This window comes from Onychostruthus taczanowskii, unplaced genomic scaffold (assembly GCF_017590055.1).
Source record: "Onychostruthus taczanowskii isolate IOZ18803 unplaced genomic scaffold, ASM1759005v1 scaffold98, whole genome shotgun sequence".
In the NCBI taxonomy this organism is placed as follows: domain Eukaryota; kingdom Metazoa; phylum Chordata; class Aves; order Passeriformes; family Passeridae; genus Onychostruthus; species Onychostruthus taczanowskii.
In genome coordinates, this window is record NW_024507879.1 from 1557434 (window position 1) to 1577894 (window position 20461).

At 42.5% G+C, this 20461-nt stretch overlaps 1 protein-coding gene across 1 annotated transcript; it reads left to right on the forward strand.

Moving 5' to 3' along the window:
* Positions 1–35: 35 nt before the first annotated feature.
* On the forward strand, positions 36–18083 carry SUPV3L1 (Suv3 like RNA helicase). Its single transcript, XM_041427227.1, has 15 exons — positions 36–317; positions 4727–4804; positions 5062–5169; positions 6802–6916; positions 7477–7645; positions 9060–9171; positions 9532–9609; positions 10646–10737; positions 11142–11322; positions 11743–11836; positions 12906–13125; positions 13478–13558; positions 15046–15222; positions 16784–16932; positions 17275–18083. Exons 1-15 carry the CDS (start codon positions 59–61, stop codon positions 17762–17764), a joined length of 2403 nt encoding a protein of 800 aa, XP_041283161.1. The 5' UTR covers positions 36–58; the 3' UTR covers positions 17765–18083.
* The last annotated feature ends 2378 nt before the right edge of the window (positions 18084–20461 follow it).

The window sequence follows — 20461 nt, forward strand, 5'->3', positions numbered from 1 at the left end:
CGCCGGGGGTGGGGGGGGGNATGACGCGTCGGCCGCGCGCCGCCGCCCTTGTCCGCGGATGAGTCGCTGCGCGTGGCCGCTGCTGCGGCGGCTCCCGGCGCGCGCGGCGCTCGCGCTCCGGCATGGCGGCGGCTCCGCTCCCCGCGCGCGCCCCGCCGCCTCCTCGGCGTCGTCCTCATCGTCGGCCTCCTCCGGGGACGGCGGCGCCTCCCGCGCCCCCGACACCTCGCTCTTCGTGCCCGTGCCGCTGAAGCCCGGCCTCGGCGGCGCGGCCGAAGAGGACGTGGGCGCCGAGCTCACGCGGCCCCTCGACAAAGGTGAGTGCGGGCGGCACCGTGAGGGGACGGGGCGGGGGTCCTGCGGCACCGACCGTGAGGCCTCGCCCGCCCTCTGCCCGCCAGCGCTGCGGGCTGCTGAGGCCGCGCCTGGAGCGCTCTGGGCCGCTCAGCTCAGGAAGGACGTTGGGAGGTTGGAGCTCGAGCTGGGGCTGGGAAGGGCTGAGCAGAGATCTGACGGGCTGCGGGAGCTGCTGGGGCTCGGCCAGGAGAGGAGGCTCAAGCAGTTCCTCGCCTTCTACTGCTCCCTGCCAGGAGGCTGCAGCCAGGGGCTCGGGTTCTGCTCCTAGGGACCAGCGGCGGGACTAGAGGAAACGGCCTCAAGTTGTGCCGGGGGAGGTTTAGGTTGGACATTGCGGGGAGTTTCTTCACAGGAAAAGTGAATAAACATTGGAAGGGGCTGCCCGGCGAGGTGGTGGAGTGACCGGCTCTGGAGGTGTTTAAGGACAGACTGCCTGTGGCACACAAGGTGGTGTTTGCTCGTAGGTTGGACTCGGTGATCGAAGTGATCTTCCCGCCTTAGTTGATTCTGTGACCCGGCTGAGGGAACTGGCCCCTGCTGCTCTCGGGTCCTTTCCTGGGCTCAGAAACACCCTCTCCCTTAAGAGCAGAGGGTCCTTCCCTGCAGCTTGTCTGACCTGTAGCTGATTGTGCCCGTGAAGGTCAAGTGGGATAAAGGCTGTTGGCTGAGATGACACCTGCATGTGGTGGGATTCCTGGAGCTGTGCTGTGCAGGGTGATCCGTGGGGGTGCCTTCCAGCTCAGGGTATTCTGTGATTGCCCAGGGCCAGTAGGCTTGCCCTGAGTGGAGGAAACTGCTGGCCGCTCCCTCCATTCTCGGGTTTGGTGCTTGGTTTGGGGCGTGCCCCAGGCAAACTGTGCATTCCAGAGCCATAGCTGCATCTGGACTTTAAAGACATAGCTTCCTCAGATATTGATGGTACAGACCGAAGAGATTGCCTGTGTGTGAGTGTGCCTAGATCAAAAGTGGGTGAAGTGACAGGACAAGGGGGAGTGGCTTCAAATAGACAGAGGGTAGGTTTAGATTGGGTGTTAGGAAAAAATTCTTCCCTGTGAGGGAGGTGAGGCCCTGGCATAGGGTGCCCAGAAAAGTGGGTTGTGGCTGCCCCATCCCTGGAAGTGTCCAAGGCCAGGTTGAATTGGATTTGGAGCAGCCTGGGATAGTGGAAGTGTCCCTGCCCGTGGCTGGGGACTGGAGTGAGATCATCTTTAAGGTCCTTTCCAACCCAGACACTTCTGTGATCTTATGACTCCATGATCTTTTAAGATTTGGTAAATAAGAGACAAGATCTTCGTTCTTTTGATGTTTGCTGATCTGAAAGCATTAAGGGTGCAAATGGAAATCTTTCATATCTTCTCATAACTAAGTGTTGTGATGAAATATTATTTATCTTAACTCCATAGTATAGGAGCATGGGCAAATTATCTTAATAGTTCAGAACTGTGGAGAGAAGAATATCTGGCCTTGAAAGCTAAAAAATCCCAGTCAGGATGAAGAATCCTGAACAGCTGTAATGCAAAAATCTGCATTGTCAAACTTGTCTTTTACATGAATAGTGCATTCCTCAGGTGCCAATAAAGATGAATGATGGCTTCTTACTTGTACATCACCTGTTGTCTCGTTTATTAGAGGAGCAGTTAGGTTGGATTTCTTCAAAACTACAACTAAAATGCTCTGGGAAAATAAGTACAGATTCTGTTTGGTCTTTGCTAAGTTGTTGAGAGAGAACAGATTGGCTAAAATGGTGTGTGCTTGCACAGGTGAAAATGAACTACTTCAGACAGGCTGATGTTCTTCCCCTGTGAGACTGGCAAGGAATAGCAGCCAGGTGACCTGTGGGGTGCTCATCTGGCTCTCTTTGCTGCTGTCAACAATGGTTTGAAAAACCAATAATGTATTTTAAAAGTATTGGTATTTTGAAACCCAGTTAGAGAAGGCTGGACAAGACCTTCTTGTAGCCATTTTAAAAAATGAAATAGTCTTCCCGTGCTTCCCCTTCAGGTTCTGACCACACACAGCGTTATGCATCTGGGTTTTTTTATATTTTAAATGAAGATAGTTTGTCAGATTCTGCTGCTAAGTACTGACTAGAATCAATAAAGATTTGTATTTATGAGTTTTCTCACTGCAGCTTGTGAAGAAACTTTGTTAGTGAGCGTTCTTGCAGTGTGAATCATCTTGTTGGCTTGTTACTTGCTCAAGTGAGAGTGATTATTTTCACACTAGTCAAACACCGTTATGAAGAGCAAAGGTCTTTTTAGAAGCTTACTTTATAAAGCCAGTTTTGTAAAAACTTCATGACAGACCTGGAATTAATTCACTGCTTCTGTTTCCCAGAACTTCATAGGAAGTGTACCCTGTGAGTGCTGATGGATGCTTTCAGTTTCGGTGTGTGTATCTTCTGTATCAGTTGTCATTGAATGTCAGGGCTTGGTAGATGGAAAAATTTATTTCCTCTTAGTGAGGAAAGTCCACACGTTGCTTGGACTGGACAATGGGAGTCTAATAGCTGGGGAGGAATTGCAAAATAAAGCACTTCAGCTGCCCCAGTGGTAACATACAGCCTGACTGCAGTGGATTGTTGGCATCAGGGATCCAGGGAAATGACTCTGAAGTCCTCCTGCAAGCAGGGTTGAAACATCTAAATGAATCTGATACATTGGAGACTAACTGAATGATTTCTGACCTTCGCTGCAGTTGGGCTGCACACAGAACCTTAGAAATGCTCTGAAAAGTCAAAGTAATTGAGGAGTAAGGGCTAAAACACAGCTCTAGAATGAGGCAGTGGTAAACAAAGGGAAATTTCAAAGCAGGAGTGAATGGTAAAAAGGGTGGTGATTGAGACAGGACACCGATGCTCTGAGCGTGTTTGTGCATTTGGATAAGCACACACGGGCTGCAGTGCCAGCTTTGTTTTGTTTGGATTTACCTTATTGTTTAGAGAAGTGTTTGTGCTCAGGAAGGATCCTGACCTTGGGCAGCACGGTCCCAATGTCACGGGCCTTGGATGGAAACGTGTTTTGGCATTGACCTTTTAATCTTGTAGGAAGGCCAATGGGCTGTGAGTTTAGCTGCGTGGCTGATGATGTGCTAGTTGCTAGAGCTTCTGTGGGAAGCTCTGAAGAGCACTGAGCCCTGTGCTTGCTTATACTGCGCTGTTTTCCAGTCCGTCTTTGATTTCAGGGCCCTTAAAGGTGAGTGTGGATGCCTTCCTAGGAAATGTAATCCTGATGGTGCCCTTGCTTCTTTGTTGCCTTTGGGAACATGTCAGAACATGAGTTAATCCATTAAAACCCTCCTGTAGTGCTATGGGATGTGCATTTAAATTTGCAGTATTCTTGTCAGCTGGTGATTTTCTTTGTGCTAAGTGGACTGTCTCTGTTACAGCTTTTTAGAGAGTCAGTCTTCCAGTAATTGAAGGCTGATTTCCTGGGAAGCTTTCCCATGTCGTGTCAGACAGTTACAGAGTGAGTGGCAGAGAGCAGAGCTTGACAGTGTTGTGTCCCGTGACTTGTGCTGGCACCGGGTGTGCTACATTTGTCACTCCTAGCATTTTGTAATGCAGGGTTCACTGACTTGAGTTTTAAGGATAACATAAGCTCATGAATACCAGGTGTTCATGAAATTTGCTAGATTTTTTGTGAATTTCTGATCTGCTGTAGGTGGAAAGGGGCCACTTTTTTTTTCCACTGTCATTTAATTAACGTTTAATGGATTAAAATTAGCGTGTACTTGAGTAAATACAATTTTGTTGCAAAATTGCCTTTAGGGGAGGAAAAGAATTTATTAAAAATTTCATATGATTTTATTCAAAGAAAGTTGAGTAATTTGTGCCACATATGAAGAAACTCTGGGGTTTTTCTTTTTTTCTTCCTTCCATTCATTTAACCTGAGAAAAGAAAGAATACTGTGTCTGGATTACCTGATCTTTCTGAAGAGTCTGTCTGGGAAGGCTCAGGGTGTTGATTAAAAACTGTCACCAAGTAGCTCAAGTAGCTTTGCTTTTCATATTAAAACCTCCTGATAGGTGCTGATAAACAAAAACCCACCCCAAAACATTAATTAGTTTGTTCCATGACTTGTTAGCTGCACTTTCCCATCTTTATGGTTTCTTATCAAGTACCAGGGGGATGGCTGGCACCATCCTCGTGGCAGTTCTTAACCCTGCTGCAGTTGAAGGTTGTCCTCCACAATAGCCCCAGTCTCACTCATTATTTCATTTGTTCTTGGGGGGGTTCATTTGTGTCTGTTCAGCATGGGAAGATTCCCTCTCTCCAGAGTAAGGAGACTATAAACCAGGATCTTTGGGCCAGGAGAATGTGCTTAAATTTTGAGGAACCTAAAAAAAAAAATTATTCTTTTTCTACAGGTGAAGTCCTAAAAAACTTAAATAAGTTCTACAAAAGAAAAGAAATTCAAAGACTAGGAGCTGAAAATGGACTAGATGGTAAGAAAATGTTTTAAGTTTATATTACTTTAATGTGAAATCTGTCTTACTTCAAATATGGTATTAGATGTGATCTTTTTATCACAACACTGCTCCTTTACATTGTCTCTGCCACTTAGTTCAAATAACCTTTATGTTTTTAATAACTTATATTAAGTTACAGGTTTTTAATGAACTGCTTCAGTGTTTTAATGGGTGTTTACAAATGGAATTTTCTGACTCTGGCCACATTAATTTTGTTCTTTTTTTCTCCCCAGCTCGCCTCTTTCACCAGGCATTCATAAGCTTTAGGAAGTATATCATGGAATCCAGTTCTGTGAGTGCTGATTTGCATATTATTCTCAATGATATATGCTGTGGTGCAGGCAAGTATCTGGAATGCTTGTAAAATAAAATGTGCATTTTTACTTGGTTTTCCCCTGTATACTTACCTATGTGCATGTGGATGCCCTACTGAGAATTATTATTCAGTATGATTGAGAATTAATTCACTGCTGTCAGAGAGATTAAAAATCCCTGCTTCCCTGTCAGAAACATTTGTGCCCATCCTAGGGAATGTTCTGCTCTTAAATCTTCTGAAGTGGACATGAAAGATGTGGAGGTGTTAGCAAGAAGCAGGCTGTGGTTGTGCAGCATCTGTTCAGGGCTGAAATGAAACCAGTGCTGTTGTTTATTCCTCTTTAAAATCCAGTGGTCACTAGGGGGCACTTGGAGAGCTCTGTCCCAGCTTGGTGACAGCGCTGTGTCCCTGTGGCACTCACAGAGCTGTCTTTGCCTGCTTAGAGCATCCTGTGTTGTGATCCACAGCACTGAACTGAGAGGTGATGCCAGCTGGGAGCAGCAGAGTCAGCTTTCTGCAGGGTTTGAGCTGCACAGTGTGTGTTTAATGATGGGATTTTAAAGGTTCCCGGGACTGTTGGTTTTGTCTTAAAATGTAAATGTGGAGATTTTAAATGTTGGCCATCTTAGGAAATTGTTTCATTATATTCCTTGTGCATAAAATATTTCACAGGGTTTTCTCTTTTCCACTCCTTATCTGGTTATAGGTGAGCATTATGCCTTATAACTCATGTACAGAAATACTGAGATTTTTTAATTTGAGTTTTGCTTGTCCAAAGATGGTAATTAAATATACTACACTTTTAAAAAATTTTCCACAATAATTTTTATTAATTGAATAATAATTCTCAATTCAACCTCCCCCAAAATCAAACATCACCCCCAACTAAACAAAAACACTCCAATAAACCTCAAACTACTGCTTTTTCTTTTTGTGTGTGTATGTTTGATAATAACAGTTTTTTAGATCCAGACATTTCTTTGAAATTCTAAGAGAGCTGGACAGTAGGAGTGTGACCTGAAATGAGACCTTTAAGGCCCACATGTCTACTGTGCAAAAACCTGGACTTCTCTTCTGAGTTGATTTTAGAATTTGGAACCAGCATTCTAAGTCCCAGTAGCTTGGAGAAGCTGCAAATCTGTTTTTCTGTTTATTCATAAAAACACTTTAAAAGATCCTTCTCCTCTCCTTCTCCTCTCCTCCTTCTCCTCTCCTCCTTCTCCTCTCCTCCTTCTCCTCTCCTTCTCCTCTCCTTCTCCCTCTCCTCTCCTCCTCTTCCTCCTCTCGCAACATACAGATTTAGAAAGAAGGGATTGAAATCTTAGGACAGAAAAGCTGTTTCTCATCCAGCTTTTCCACAGTTTTTTCATTTGTACTTAGAAGTTCTGTAGGTGAGTAGGCTGAGCAGAGTGAATATACTGAAATGAGATGCACTTTTTCATATTATTGTGTTTGTATTCCATTGCTGAATGAGTCCATGTACTTGTGTTAGTTTCCCTTTCTGCCACTGGGGTAATTATTGAACTTTGTAGAGAGCCAGAAGTTGAAAGGATTACATGAGTGCGGGGTGGAAGTAGTAGAAAATATTTTTTCTAAGTTTATAATGAAGGTAGACACTCAGACAAGAAAACTTTCTGAAAAGGAATTCTTCTTCTAGGTCACGTGGATGATCTGTTTCCATTTTTCCTGAGGCACGCAAAGCAGATCTTCCCAATGCTGGACTGCATGGATGATCTGCGTAAGATCAGCGACCTGAGGCTGCCTCCCAACTGGTCAGTGTGCTCAAGTGGCTGCACTGGTTGCTTTGCTTAGTGCCACAGAATGCCATAGTCTGTGGGCTTCAGTGTAATTATGCTACATTTTCAGTGCTTTTCTCTGTTTTTACAATAATTTGTGTCAGGAACTCTTGTATTTTTTACAAGATACATCTCCTGAATTAAAAAGAAAATAAGATTATATCAGCTGTGGAAGTCACTGAGTTGGTGTGGCTTTTGCAGGAAGATGTTTTCTGATAATGTGTTTGGGAGGTAGCACATCAAAACATTAAAATATTGATACGCTCAAGGAGAGAGAATTGCAGGAATAATGAGAATTATTTTGAATGTAATATGTGAATTTCACTCTGAATCTTTGAAAGCATTGTGTGACTTAGAAGATCAATGTGTAAGACACAGTAACCTCTTTATACTGTCTCTAAGAACTTGATATTTCTGCTTTCAACACACATTAAAATTATTAATGAATAAATGCTTAAGCTAATTTCCAGTTTCTCCTGAATCAGTATCCAGGTAAATGTTCAACAGCTCTGCTTTTTTTTTTCTCTTTTCTTTAGGTATCCAGATGCCAGGGCTATTCAGAGAAAGATAATATTCCATGCTGGTCCTACAAACAGTGGAAAAACTTACCATGCTATCCAGAGATTTTTGTCAGCCAAATCTGGAATATACTGTGGTCCACTAAAACTTCTGGCTCATGAGATCTTCCAAAAGAGTAATGATGCTGTCAGTATGTCATATTACTTACCAACATCCTTAGTACTGGAACAGTCTCATGAATGCATGTCTGTAAAGCCCTGTAGTGGCCCCAGGTGGTCCCTGGAGCCCTGTGCCTTTGCTTTGCAGTGGTGCTAGCTCATGTGAAATCAGTTGTGCATTTCTGCTTTAGCTGCAGAATGGAACATCATTTCCCCAAGTGGAAGAGTGCTGTTCCCAGAGCCTGTGCTGTGCAATCATCCCTGTAACCTGCCTCTGTTCTTCTGGGATTTGTTGCTCCCTGGATTAGCCAGGTTCTACTGTTAGGTTTTTAAGCATAGGGACCATGCCTTCTTTTTCCCATGACCTTTACTATAGCTTGTACACAAAAAATTACCCTTGCTTACCTCCCCTCAAACTTCTGCTTCAGTGTATAAATATATTTCACTTCACCATCCTTGAAAAATTCTGCAGATTGAGATGTGTTGAAGAGCAGTTCTGTATATCAGGTCCCTAGAGGAAATTCTCATTAGTGTTTTATATTGCTTTTGGGATATTTTTGGAGGCTCCTCACCAGTGTGTTTCCAGCTGCAGAGAACCAGACCAGTTCTGAAGCACTACAACCACATATCACATGTTAACGCAGCACAGTGTGTGTGTACAGTAGTGATGTTGTGATTTCTCTTTTTTTGATGTAGAATTTGTAATTCCTAGTATCAGTCTGTCCAAGCAACACATCAGAAAGATTGTTTAGTCCTAGGAGATAGCTGTAATGTAGCACATGTATTCACAGGCTGACTGTGGGTACCATGCAGTGATGTTCCTTGCTAGGGATGACTGAACTTTTCTCCCATGTGTTAGTGTGTGTGAGAACTTTTCAGTGGCTGGCTCCTGGATCATATTTAGGCCACTGGGGCTTGAACAGGGCTCCCAGCAGGGCTCTGCAGGTGGCTGTAGGTATGGATGGAGCAGCCACCAGCACCAAGGAGGCTAGGGCTGGCAGGGTGGTGGCCTCAGCTGTCTCTCACAGCTGGTCCTCAAGAGCTCTTGCTGTGTGAGTATAAGGCAGCAGGGCAATTGCCAAAGGAGCTGGAGCAGGCTGGGCCTTGCAAGGCTCCTTCACTGCTGGGCCTTGCTTTATGAGCCCCTTGTACTCTTCTAACAGTTCTTTGGTGGCAGATGTGACAGCTCTGAAATGCTCAGGGGAAGATGTAACCTCCTGCAGGAGTAGGGAAAAGTATCTAATTGCAGGTACCACTTCCTTAAATCTCCACTCTGATAGGACTTAAATACAAGGCACGAGTCTCTCAAGGCTGAGTAGTTATTTTCTGGATAGCTTCTTTTACACTGTTCTAGAAACTACTGTAAGAAACTGTCTTTGTCTTTGGAAAGGAGATTCTTTCATGTTCAGTAAACTTACCCTGAGATTTCTGAATGCCTTTAGAATGTGCCCTGTGACCTGGTGACAGGAGAAGAGCGTGTGTTTGCCAATGAAGACTCCAGACAGGCTCCTCATGTTGCTTGTACCATTGAAATGTGCAGCACTAATACACCTTGTAAGTACACAGACTTGTTTCTGTCCTATCTGTGGTATCCTTACGTGTGTGTGTGTTATTCCTTGGGCTCAAAAGTAGCTGAGCCCTATCTGTGGTATCCTTACCTGTGTGTGTTATTCCTTGGGCTCAAAAGTAGCTGAGCTCTTCTTTTTCACTCTTACTTCAACAATTCCTGAACTATGATAGAGCAGTTCAAGAAACCTGGATCATCTGAGAGTAGCTTTTTGGTGGTAGAGGATTAGCTTTGTTTGAGCAACCTTTTTTAGGAACCTTGTGAATTCCTTCAGTTCCTTCATGTCTTGTACTACTGTTCTAGATGCTCTTCCTTGGTGCATCATATTTTTCTTTTTTTGTTTTAAGATGAAGTTGCTGTGATTGATGAAATTCAGATGATCAGAGATCCTGCCAGAGGCTGGGCTTGGACAAGAGCCCTTCTGGGTAAGCTTGGTTGTGTTGGCAATGAATTAGCTTAATGGCACACGAAATTCAAGCTTAGCAGTCGGTAGAGTCATTGGTGATGCAAAATAGAAGTATTTGTTTTTCATGTCTTCTCACAACAAGTTAGAGAGATACTCTGCCTCAAAGGATTTGTCTGCATGACAGGAAGCTACCTGTTGTGTTTTGCTTAACAAATGGGTTTTTAAAATTTTGTTCAGATGCCTCTTTTATTTGTCCTTCCTTGGATAATAGGGAGTCTTTACTACATTGACTATTTCCAAGAAGTATGCTTTTCTGTTCATTTAAAACAACACCTGTTTTCAAGAGACTACCTTTGTAGAGATTGTGCTAAATAATGGTAATTTAAAATATTTTATAGTGTTAATTTTAAATGGCTCATTTATAGAGCTGCATCAATCTGTTATGTTCTTACAAGAATGCTTATTCTGATAATTTTAAAATTTTTCTAGAGGTATTTTTGAAACAGTTTTCCTCATATTTGGAACAGAAGTTTGAATCTGATTCCCTCTTGACCCTTCCTTTCGTTGCTTTTGATTCTAAGTTCAGCAGATTTGTCACACTTCCTTTACTTCCTGTTTTTCCCTTTTGTGTTCTGACTGAATTAGAGGTGAATTCATGCAGAAAACAAAACTCCTCAGTTCTGCTATGGTTTGGGAGTTAGTAAAACATGAGTAGTTAATTAAAACATATTCAAAGCTTTGCTCCATTTGTTCAGTGGCTGAGGGTACCTCTTGTTTTGGCAGAGGGTGCAGTGAGGTATTGGCTGCTCTGATTATCACAAGAATGAATTGTCAATGTCACCTGCTGGTAAGAGATCAAGAGCAGCTCTAGGGAAATAGTGTATTGTGGGAGAGGCTTTAGGTGCAGGTTTGGGTCATTGAAGGAGGTGAAATACAGTCTTCATTGTGTTTAGCAACCAAAATATGATTTTTTTGATACCTTAAGAGCCAGCTAAAGCTGCTGTTGTATATAAGCAAGTAACATTTTGCTTTTTATTTCACTGGACTTTGTTCAGGGCTCTGTGCAGAAGAAATCCATGTTTGTGGAGAACCTGCTGCTATAGACTTGGTGACAGAGCTCATGTACACCACGGGGGAGGAAGTTGAAGTAAGTAATTCTGAGAAGCTATGAACAGAACTTCAGGTTCTCTTTGCTGTAAAACAGGAAAAAATGTAGGGTCCTTTTGGGGGTATCACTGCTCAAAGTTGTCCTGCCAGAAGTCTTGTTAAAATGTTTCTCAATTTCTGTAAAGCAAAGATGTTGCAAAGTTCTTTCCTTCCCTTTTTAAATAGTGGTGCTGTTTTTCTGAAAGAAGATAAGTGGTTTGATGAGTTCCCTTTGGGGGATGCTGCAGCTGGTACAGCTGTTTATGGCCTGTAACAGCTCTGCTCTTCCAGGGGGGCACGGTGCTCTTGAGTTTGCTGACTTTACACGATGCATTGCTGGTTAGTCTCTAGATATGATGGAATTTGAGTTTAAAAAGGTACCCTTTTTGACAACTGGAATTGTAGGTCCGAAACTATGAGAGACTGACTCCTCTGACTGTGCTGGATTATGCCTTGGAGTCCTTGGATAACCTGCGTGCTGGGGACTGCATTGTGTGTTTCAGTAAGAATGACATTTACTCTGTCAGCCGGCAGATTGAAGCCAGAGGATTGGAATGTGCCGTCATATACGGCAGTCTGCCACCAGGTACAGCATCGTGCTTTTATTGAGGGAGCGTTCTTGTGCTTTTCTCAGGAAAAACCCCTTGTACTGCTTTCTTTATTTTAAAATAAAGCAGTGCTAGTTTCCTAGTTTTGCTTCTCTATATAGCTAGAGAAAGTAATCAGCTTTCATTGACTGGTGTTTTAATCTTGGGATTAGACCTTTAGTGTGTACTTAATTTTGATCTTCAGATAGACATAATTAAATGAGGTCTATCCACAGCTCTGGGAATGATTCAAATCCCTCCGGCCTCCTCCCCCCATCTGTGACCAAATACCAATCAGATACCTTTTTTTTTTTTTTTTTTCCCCTCTCAGCCTATTATAATGACATTGGACTTAGTGATGTGTTGTCTTTATTTTGTATGAAGTTTGCTATGTGAAGCGTTCTGTCATTCTGTTTTAGGAACAAAGCTTGAACAGGCAAAGAAATTCAATGATCCTGACGATCCATGCAAAATTTTAGTTGCTACAGATGCAATTGGAATGGGACTCAATTTGTAAGTACTTGCAGCAGGTTATGGTGCTTTTATTTTCCTTTGCGTGTGATGGCCACATTAATTTCCTTGCTTTTTGTCTCCTCAGTCTGATTAACTCATCTAAATATCTCCTGTGTCTAGATAACACAGTACATACATTTCAGTTTTGAAGTAGTGATCAATTTGGTTAATTGAACTAAGCTATATTTTTAAAACTGGTTCCAAGAACCAAATGGCTCCCTGGGCCTGACTCAGTGTGATAGTTGGCTGTGGATGACAGGGCCTGCTGCATGAACTGGGGTCACATGGGCTGGCTTGTCAGAGTTACTGTTCTCTTGCATTTCTGAAACACAGAGCAAGTCCAGCTCAGTGCCAGATGTATTTCATTGGTGAAGGACGTGCAGTCACATCACTACAAGCCACCGAGGCAGGTGCTGGTGAATGGATTGGGAGGTGATTAGGACAAGATTGGTGTGAGCAGGGATGGTTATTCTCCTGCCACTAGCCAGTAGCCTTCTCCTGTCCTTTAGAATATGCTGTGTCCATAAGCAGTATCTGTGATACCCTAATTTATAGAGGAGAAAAAGGCTTATATCAAAGCACAACTTTAATTCTTCATATTGGAAGTACTTTGCAAAAAGGATTCCTCTTTGTTTTTGGTTGAATATTTCAGGTGCATAAGAACTGTGGATGACAGGGCCTGCTGGATGAACTGGGGTCACATGGGCTGGCTTGTCAGAGTTACTGTTCTCTTGCATTTCTGAAACACAGAGCAAGTCCAGCTCAGTGCCAGATGTATTTCATTGGTGAAGGACGTGCAGTCACATCACTACAAGCCACCGAGGCAGGTGCTGGTGAATGGATTGGGAGGTGATTAGGACAAGATTGGTGTGAGCAGGGATGGTTATTCTCCTGCCACTAGCCAGTAGCCTTCTCCTGTCCTTTAGAATATGCTGTGTCCATAAGCAGTATCTGTGATACCCTAATTTATAGAGGAGAAAAAGGCTTATATCAAAGCACAACTTTAATTCTTCATATTGGAAGTACTTTGCAAAAAGGATTCCTCTTTGTTTTTGGTTGAATATTTCAGGTGCATAAGAAGAATAATTTTTAACTCCATAGTAAAGCCAACTGTCAATGAGAAGGGAGAGAAGGAAATCGACTCCATCAGCACCTCGCAGGCCCTGCAGATCGCGGGCAGGGCCGGGCGCTTCGGCTCCTCCTTCAGGCAGGGAGAGGTCACCACCATGCACCGCGACGACCTCGCGCAGCTGAAGGAGATCCTGAGCGAGGCTGTGCCCCCTGTCCAGGTGAGACCCTCACACCCACTTGATACACATGTGCTCTGGGGCTGCCTTATGATATTCTGATCCCATATTACTTTTTCTTCTGTTTGCAACCCATAAAAATGAGCTGTCTTGTGCCAGAGTGACTTTGGATATATGTCCCAGCTATGCTGCTTTTATCTTGGATCTGCTCTTTTAAGAATTAAAAGCTCAAGCACAAAAGTTCTTAAATTTCTGCTAAGTGTGCTAAATAAACTGGAGTCTGCAGGGTGCTTTGGTTTCTTGCCTTTTGTCTTCCAATATGTTGTTTCTGGTGCATTAACTTTAAAACCATATTGAGAATAAATAAAAGTTTTTTTCTTTATTTTCCATTTAGGCAGCTGGCCTACATCCTACTCCTGAGCAGATAGAAATGTTTGCTTATCATCTTCCTGATGCCACTCTATCCAACTTAATTGTAAGAATGATCAAAATATTAGCTTTTGCTTTAAAAATGGAGTATCACTGTCATTGCTTTGTACAAACCTGCTCTTGGCAGACCTGACAGACAGCCTTGTGTTATTTTTTTTGTCAATTGGATTCTTCTCTCTACCACACAAGTGACTGCAGATAGGTTTAGGATGTTTAAATTTTCTGTGCTAAACTTGAAAGCTTTGAAACGTGTCAGTCGTTTTTATGTGTGTTTAAAACTGTGCAGCAGCTTTTTCATTCCAGCTTTTCTGAATTTTAAATGTAGGCATTTAGGTCTGAGGCTGAAGATATTAGAGATCTAAATTTAGATAATTGTTTTAAAATTCCTGGAAAACTGGTCATGTCAGATTTCCACATACCTGAAAGCTACCTGATTGTTCTTCCTATTTCTGTGGATTCTGTGGTAAAACAGTGTGTAACTTTTAGAAAACTGATTTTGTGGGATTGATTTGATCTCCTCTTTAGGTAGATACTAGTTCTTTCGGATGTACAAAAACATTATAAAGTAGAAATTAAGATTCCAATACTGTATTGAAAAAACATTACCACAGCTTTTAGTAAACTGAGAAATTCTTGGCAGCTTTCATGGTTTTAAATGTGCATTATTGTTCCTGCTGATCTGCTGTTATGTAGCAAATTGTATATTTCTAATCTTGAAATAAAAGGTTATACCTGGAGACCTCCTGGAAGACTTAGCCTGGTAGGGTAACAACACTTCTTTGAAATTTTTTAATTAGCAATTTTTGGGCTAGCATAGTAGTATTAAGATAAAAACCTTGTGTTGTTTTTGGTCTCTTAAATATTCAGTCACATATTTAATTAAAAAGCTCATAGTTTCTTTAAAGATGTTTTAAAAAGAATCTTTCAAAGATTTGCATTAGAGAAATTATTTTGAGGGCCCATAAAATTCCCCCTGCAGGGTGCACTGCATCTTCTGTTTCTCCAAACCTTGAGTATGTCTCATGTTTTCTTTGAACTCCTCTATTGGAATACTGTATTTAGCTTGTGTTTTCTTTCTTCCTAAAATAGATCTGATCCTGACATTTAGCTAAAATACCTCAATTATTGAATTGTGTGCTGTAAAATAAGCTTTTTGGGTCATGCTAAGTGACAAACCTGGAGAAATTTCTAAACATAGTGGTAACTGGTTCCTGTGATGGTGTTCTTTCTAACTAAAATGTACCCTTCCAGAACTTTGTGATGTAGGAGACTGATTGAAAGTGTTTGAAGAAGTGTAGTGTGTTGTGTCTTCTCCTCTGATCCTGTGTTGGAGAATTTAATGTAAATTCTGCTAAAAGAGCAGGGGAGCTGCCCTGCCCAGGTTTTCATTACTGTTGTCAAATTTGATGGTTTTTAATTGTTCTTTCAGTATAACTAGTCTTTCACACTCTAAATAATTTTTTGGTTTGGTAAGACTAAGTTGAACAACCCTCTCCTGTAATAACATTCTTACGTTTGGTTTTATTTTCACAGGATATTTTTGTGAGCCTCTCACAAGTGGATGGGATGTACTTTGTCTGCAATATTGATGACTTTAAATTTCTGGCAGATATGATTCAGCACATTCCACTCAATCTGCGATCACGATACGTCTTCTGCACTGCACCCTTGAACAGAAAAGAGCCTTTTGTGTGTACCACTTTGTTGAAGGTCAGCTATTTTTTCCCCTCAAAAAATGTGGTGTTTATATTGGACCAAGAGGGTTTTGGTGCACTGGGACTGTATCTAGCTGCTGTATTTGTTGTGGGCTTTGCTATCAGATCATTTGAGAGCATTCTTAAGGTGCTCACAGGTAGCATAAGAGATATAAAATAGCTGGACATGTGTTGAATTCTTCACTGTTTTTATTGACCAAAGCTTTTAACCTCTGAAAACTGGTTCTCGTGATGTAAGTTAAAGTTGGGATAGCTTCTCTGCTGTTTGCCTCTGAAAATCCTACTGCTTGTACTTGTCTGTCAGCTCTGAGCTGGGAGGGATGAGAGCTGTGTTCCCATGTCACTTGTGCACTGTTAAGCTTTGCACTACCATATTCCTAAAAGCAGTTATTGAAAACCAAGTTACTGCTCCTTCGAGCTGTTAGCTTGCCAACAGAAGAGAATGTGGGATTAAGGGTGACTGCTGATGCTATACTACAGTTACACAGAATTTAAACCTCAGAAAACACAGAGCTGTAAGTTGCTCTCAGAATTATGTCACTTTACTTTTCAGGCCTAGATGAATTAGTTTTTGCTGTGCCCCTGAAGTGATTATTTTGAGGAATTTGTAGTCAGCTGATTTTTCAGTTTTGCAGGTTTGATAATAATGTCACTTGGGACTGTTACTTTGTTAGACAGTATTGCCATTGTTCCTTTTTTAAAGACTGCATTAAACTTTTAAAATGAAATAGTATAAAAAATGAAACTGAAGTGGTGCCCTCATGTCACAAATATTAGAACCCAGCTTTTCAAAAATGGCTAATAATCTTTAAAAAATGAGTGACTAATTAAAGAGTTGAAAAAAGTGCTTCCTTAGGAAAATGCTGAGCTTTTGGATTCCAAGTAGTGAAGGTGCAGAGGGGCATAGTGTAGTGTTAGAGGGAGGTAGGCTGTTCTGAAAGCTTGTGTGAATTTAAGCCCCATTCCTTGGCCAAGAAAACCCATTTTAGTATCAGCCAGATAGGAAGCACTTATTCCAAGTCATGAGTACTCTTGAAAATTTTAGATTTAAATCTTACTTGACTTGTTTTTCTGTTAGTTGAAGAGCTGAGGTGTCTGGGTTTCAGAAGAGTCGATTTCTAGTGCAGATTAGTCTGTTTGGTTTGTGGGTAGTGCATTTCCTAAACCAGGGAATACATTTAATATTCTAAACTGTGGCAACCCTGAAACAAGATAATTAACCAAACAGGAGGAGGAGGATTAAAAAAGACACAAAGTCCATCTGCTTTGCTAGATGCAATCAAATGCCTTCAGTGATAGCTTTTCTGGATAGCTCTGTGCTTTTGTTGCTTAACTGTGTGCATGGCCCGTGGACAAATTGTGTTAATGAGGCCCTGGAAAGGAGAGGTGACTCCTGTGTTGAGTAATTAAGTAAAAGAATGTGTGGCATTTGGGTTGTGTAAAACAAAGCAGGTGTTTTATGGAGTATTCTATGTATACAGACTCTGGGGAATTTAACTCTTTGGGGATTTGTTCTTTCCTGACTGAGGACTTGACTGAATCTCTTTGTTTTTCAGTTTGCACGGCAGTTCAGTAGAAACGAGCCTCTGACGTTCGACTGGCTCTGCCGGCACACCAAGTGGCCCTTAGCTGCTCCAAAAAACATCAAGGAACTTGTGCACCTTGAAGCTGTGCATGATGTTTTCGACCTCTATCTGTGGTTAAGGTACTGTCTTTGTGCTTGAAGACTGTTTATTTTTTCCTATTCTTTATGACTTGCAGTCCTAGAAGTGCAATGCCTTTAAGCCCATATGTAAGTGGTGCAGGATGGGCTCTTTTGGCCTTTTAGAAGATCTTGACAAATGCTGTGTTGAGGGAGCGAGTTCTGCAGACAGCAGTTTGTGACTGACAGAAGGAGAAGGGTAGAAACAAGGACTGAAGCAGCTGAAATGCAAACTAAAATTTGTATTTCCATGCAACATATAATGAATATTCTTTTTACTTAGTACATATCCCATTTTTGTCCCAGTGAGAAGGTTTAATGGTGTGTTCTTTTGCCTCTCTTCAGTTACCGCTTCATGGATATGTTCCCCGACGCTGTCCTCGTAAGGGATATCCAGAAGAAACTTGACGACATTATACAAATTGGTGTCTGCAACATCACAAAGCTGATCCGAGCTTCCCAGTCTGCAGCTGCTCCTGGCACAGCTGAGCTTGTGTCGGAAGACTTTCCTCTCTCAAGGACTCAGAGGGACGCCAGGGTGGTGCCAGACCGTCACGGTGCAGCCTCCACAGAGGCTCTGTCCATCGCAGTGGAGGCTGCAGGGCTGAGAAGAGCGAAGAGCTTGAGGCCCTCTCGGCTCAGTGGCAGGCAGGAGGATCTCAAAAGCTATGGACGTGGATCTCTTGCCAACAGACTGCTGCGGGAGGGACTTCTGACACAGGAAATGCTGAGACAGCTGGAGAGTGAGTGGCAGGATCAGCACAGGAATGGTAGATCTGGTTCAAAAAGAGATGATCAGCATAGTTCAAAGGAAACGAGAAAAAAGAGAAAATAGAACCATGCCCTAATTCTGTTTAGTTTTTATTCATAAAATAAAATACTATTTTAATAACTTCTTTGGCATTTCATGTTTACACTGCTGCAGCTCCTTGATGCTTTTCCTTCTCCTGTGACCAGTAATGTGAAGCACTCAGAGAACTGGACTCTTAAAAGCTCAGAGGCCATGAGTTTGTTTTAACCACTTAGCTGTACACTCTTTCAATCATGGTGTTCAGCATCAGTGTATGATCTACTGCTATGTGAAAATTTGAACTTGGTGTCTTCCTGCAAGATATCCTCTCATCATCAATAAATGTCAGAAATTTCACTAGTAATGAATTAGCTACTCATTCCACCCCTTCCCAAAGGGCAGAGTTTAACAGACCACAAACAAGTGATGAACAGCCTGGAACAAAATTGGCTTAGGATGGTGATAGGAGTCATGTGTCTAACCATTGTGCCTCTAACCATTGTGTCCTGTGAAAATGTGTAAGGAGGTTAAAAGCAATTGTGGTAATATGTCGGGAGTGATGGAATTCTGGCCACAAGAATTTTGGAGTGAATTTCAGTTCTGTAATCTGTGGGCTAGTTGTGATGCTGTGTGATTTGGTTTTCGTGTGAGCAGCTTTAAGGTGTGCTTTTGAGCTCCCACTATGGATACTGGAGAGTGGAAAGAATCAGATGCTGAAACTGCTGGGTATTTACAGAAATGGCTTTCAGCACTTGTTCCTGTTGCTGGCTGCCTGAGGAGAATAATGCCACACTGGCCATATATCTGAGGTTGGCTGTGCACAAGTGCAAGGTCCTGCTTGTGTCAGTGTTGACATTGACAGATCCTGTAAGATCCAGGCTGAGTTTCATTGTCAAATACCTGACTTTCTGAAGTGATCAAATGTGTTTCTCTGCAGGCTGAAAGTTTGCTTGGAATCCCCTTTTCTTTCTCCTGGTATCAGTCCTTTATGCTGCTGTTCAGAAAGAAATCTGCAGCAGTTTGAAAAATGTTTTTACAGCTGTTTTCAGTGTAGTTCATGTACTCTTTCTCCCCATTGTTTACTAAAAAGCAAGCAGTGCCTAAATGTTTCTAGCCCACATGATCTCCTGCTGCTTTCAGTACAGTACTAGTGGGAAGAGAAAGTTTTAGGTCCTTTCCCTGCAAAGCCACATCTTTTTTTCCTTCCCCAAGAAAAACCAAGCAGCTCTATGTGTGTGGCAGTGGCCACGTGAGTGTTGTGGATTTTTTGCTCTGCAGAGGAGTAGTTCAGCTTTGCTTCCCCAGAATCCTGCTGAACAGCAGCACCACTTGCACAGAGTGCAAGCTTGCATTAACCCTTACAAATGTGTTGTATTTGCTGCTATCACACAGCTTGTGTGATGTGGGTTGTGTGATGGAGTGGAGTTGCCTCCTTGCTCCTTGGCTCTCACTGCAAGGGAAGCAGTAGTTCCTCAAGCCTGAGGCACGTTTTGCCCACGTGTGTTGTCCTACTTACCCCTGGCACTGCACTTACCCAGGGTGGATGTGCAAAGCACTGTTTGGAACCACCTTGGCTGTCCACTATGGACAACTCTCACTTTCTCTGCCCAGTGTGTGTGATGTTGGCTTGTGGGAGACCCACACTGATACTGTGCTTTGCTTCTGTTTGGCTGAAATTGTCCTTTAATCATACAGTAAACTGAGTGCTAGTGAGCAAGGAAAGAGTGTCTGGGACTTGAGGGTGTAAGCCAGCCTTGTGTTTCAGCACCAAGCATTGCAATAAAGAAGCTAAATGACTATAAGCATTCTTTTTTGTATTTTGCTGAGATTAGCACTTTGCTTAACTCACTGCTTGTTTCCATAGTGACTCCATAGTAACTGTTTTAGAAGCTCTGAAGTTTATTCAGGCGTTTCCAGGCTGACTTTATGAAAGTTTTCTTTTCTTCTGAGCTAATGGTGTGGCTGTCATTGACTCCCGTTAGAATGGCTGCCAGATTGGTCCCATGTGGTACAATCTGGACTGCTGTGGTGCAGTTACCCCAACTACCAATTTTTAACCTGCCTTGTGGGGCTTTGCTGAAGCTTTAAGCAACAACAACACTGTTCTCTTGATCTGGGAATCGTGTTTGCAAAACTATTTCAGGTGTTCAGATTTCCAGAGTAATTTCAGGCATCAAAATCAGAGATGTTTGGAAGTTTATTCATTAATTGTTTATTTGCTGTCCTTCAAATGTAGGGTGCTGATTGTAACAGCAGTGCTTGGTAAAATCCTTACAGTATGCTCTGTTCTGTCTGTGCTGTTTCCATCTCTATTCTGATTTTTCCTGTCAGTCCCCTCAGGTGTTCTGCCTTACTCTGTGTCCTGATCTTGCACTAGGAGTGTCGTATGCAGGAAGAATGAACATGGGGACCCCTTTCTCTCCTGAGCTTTGATGAACTTATGGGAATATAATGGGCGATGAACCTGCTGCTACTGCAGGGAAGAGGGAATGTGTTCTAGGGGTTGGTCTTGGAATTAAAAACTGTAACAACGAAGGATTTCTCCTGATGACTCTAGTAGCCTTGTCCACTGTCTCCTTGTTAACCTGGATACCAAATTTAGCAGCCAGCATTGCTACTGCCTGTGATACTTCACCAAAGACAGATGAGTTTATCTCACAATAAAATGCTTATTGATATAGTACCTCTTTCTAAGGTAACAAGAGCATGTTTAGCTGATGTACTCAAGACTTTTTTGTGACT

What these genes read in the sequence shown, in the direction of transcription:
- SUPV3L1 (XM_041427227.1), top strand. Translation starts at nt 59, where the DNA reads ATGAGTCGCTGCGCGTGGCCGCTGCTGCGGCGGCTCCCGGCGCGCGCG. An exon ending in TGATATATGCTGTGGTGCAG is followed by an intron (nt 5,170 to 6,801) that starts GCAAGTATCTGG and finishes TTCTTCTTCTAG; the next exon opens with GTCACGTGGATGATCTGTTT. An exon ending in ATACGGCAGTCTGCCACCAG is followed by an intron (nt 11,323 to 11,742) that starts GTACAGCATCGT and finishes ATTCTGTTTTAG; the next exon opens with GAACAAAGCTTGAACAGGCA.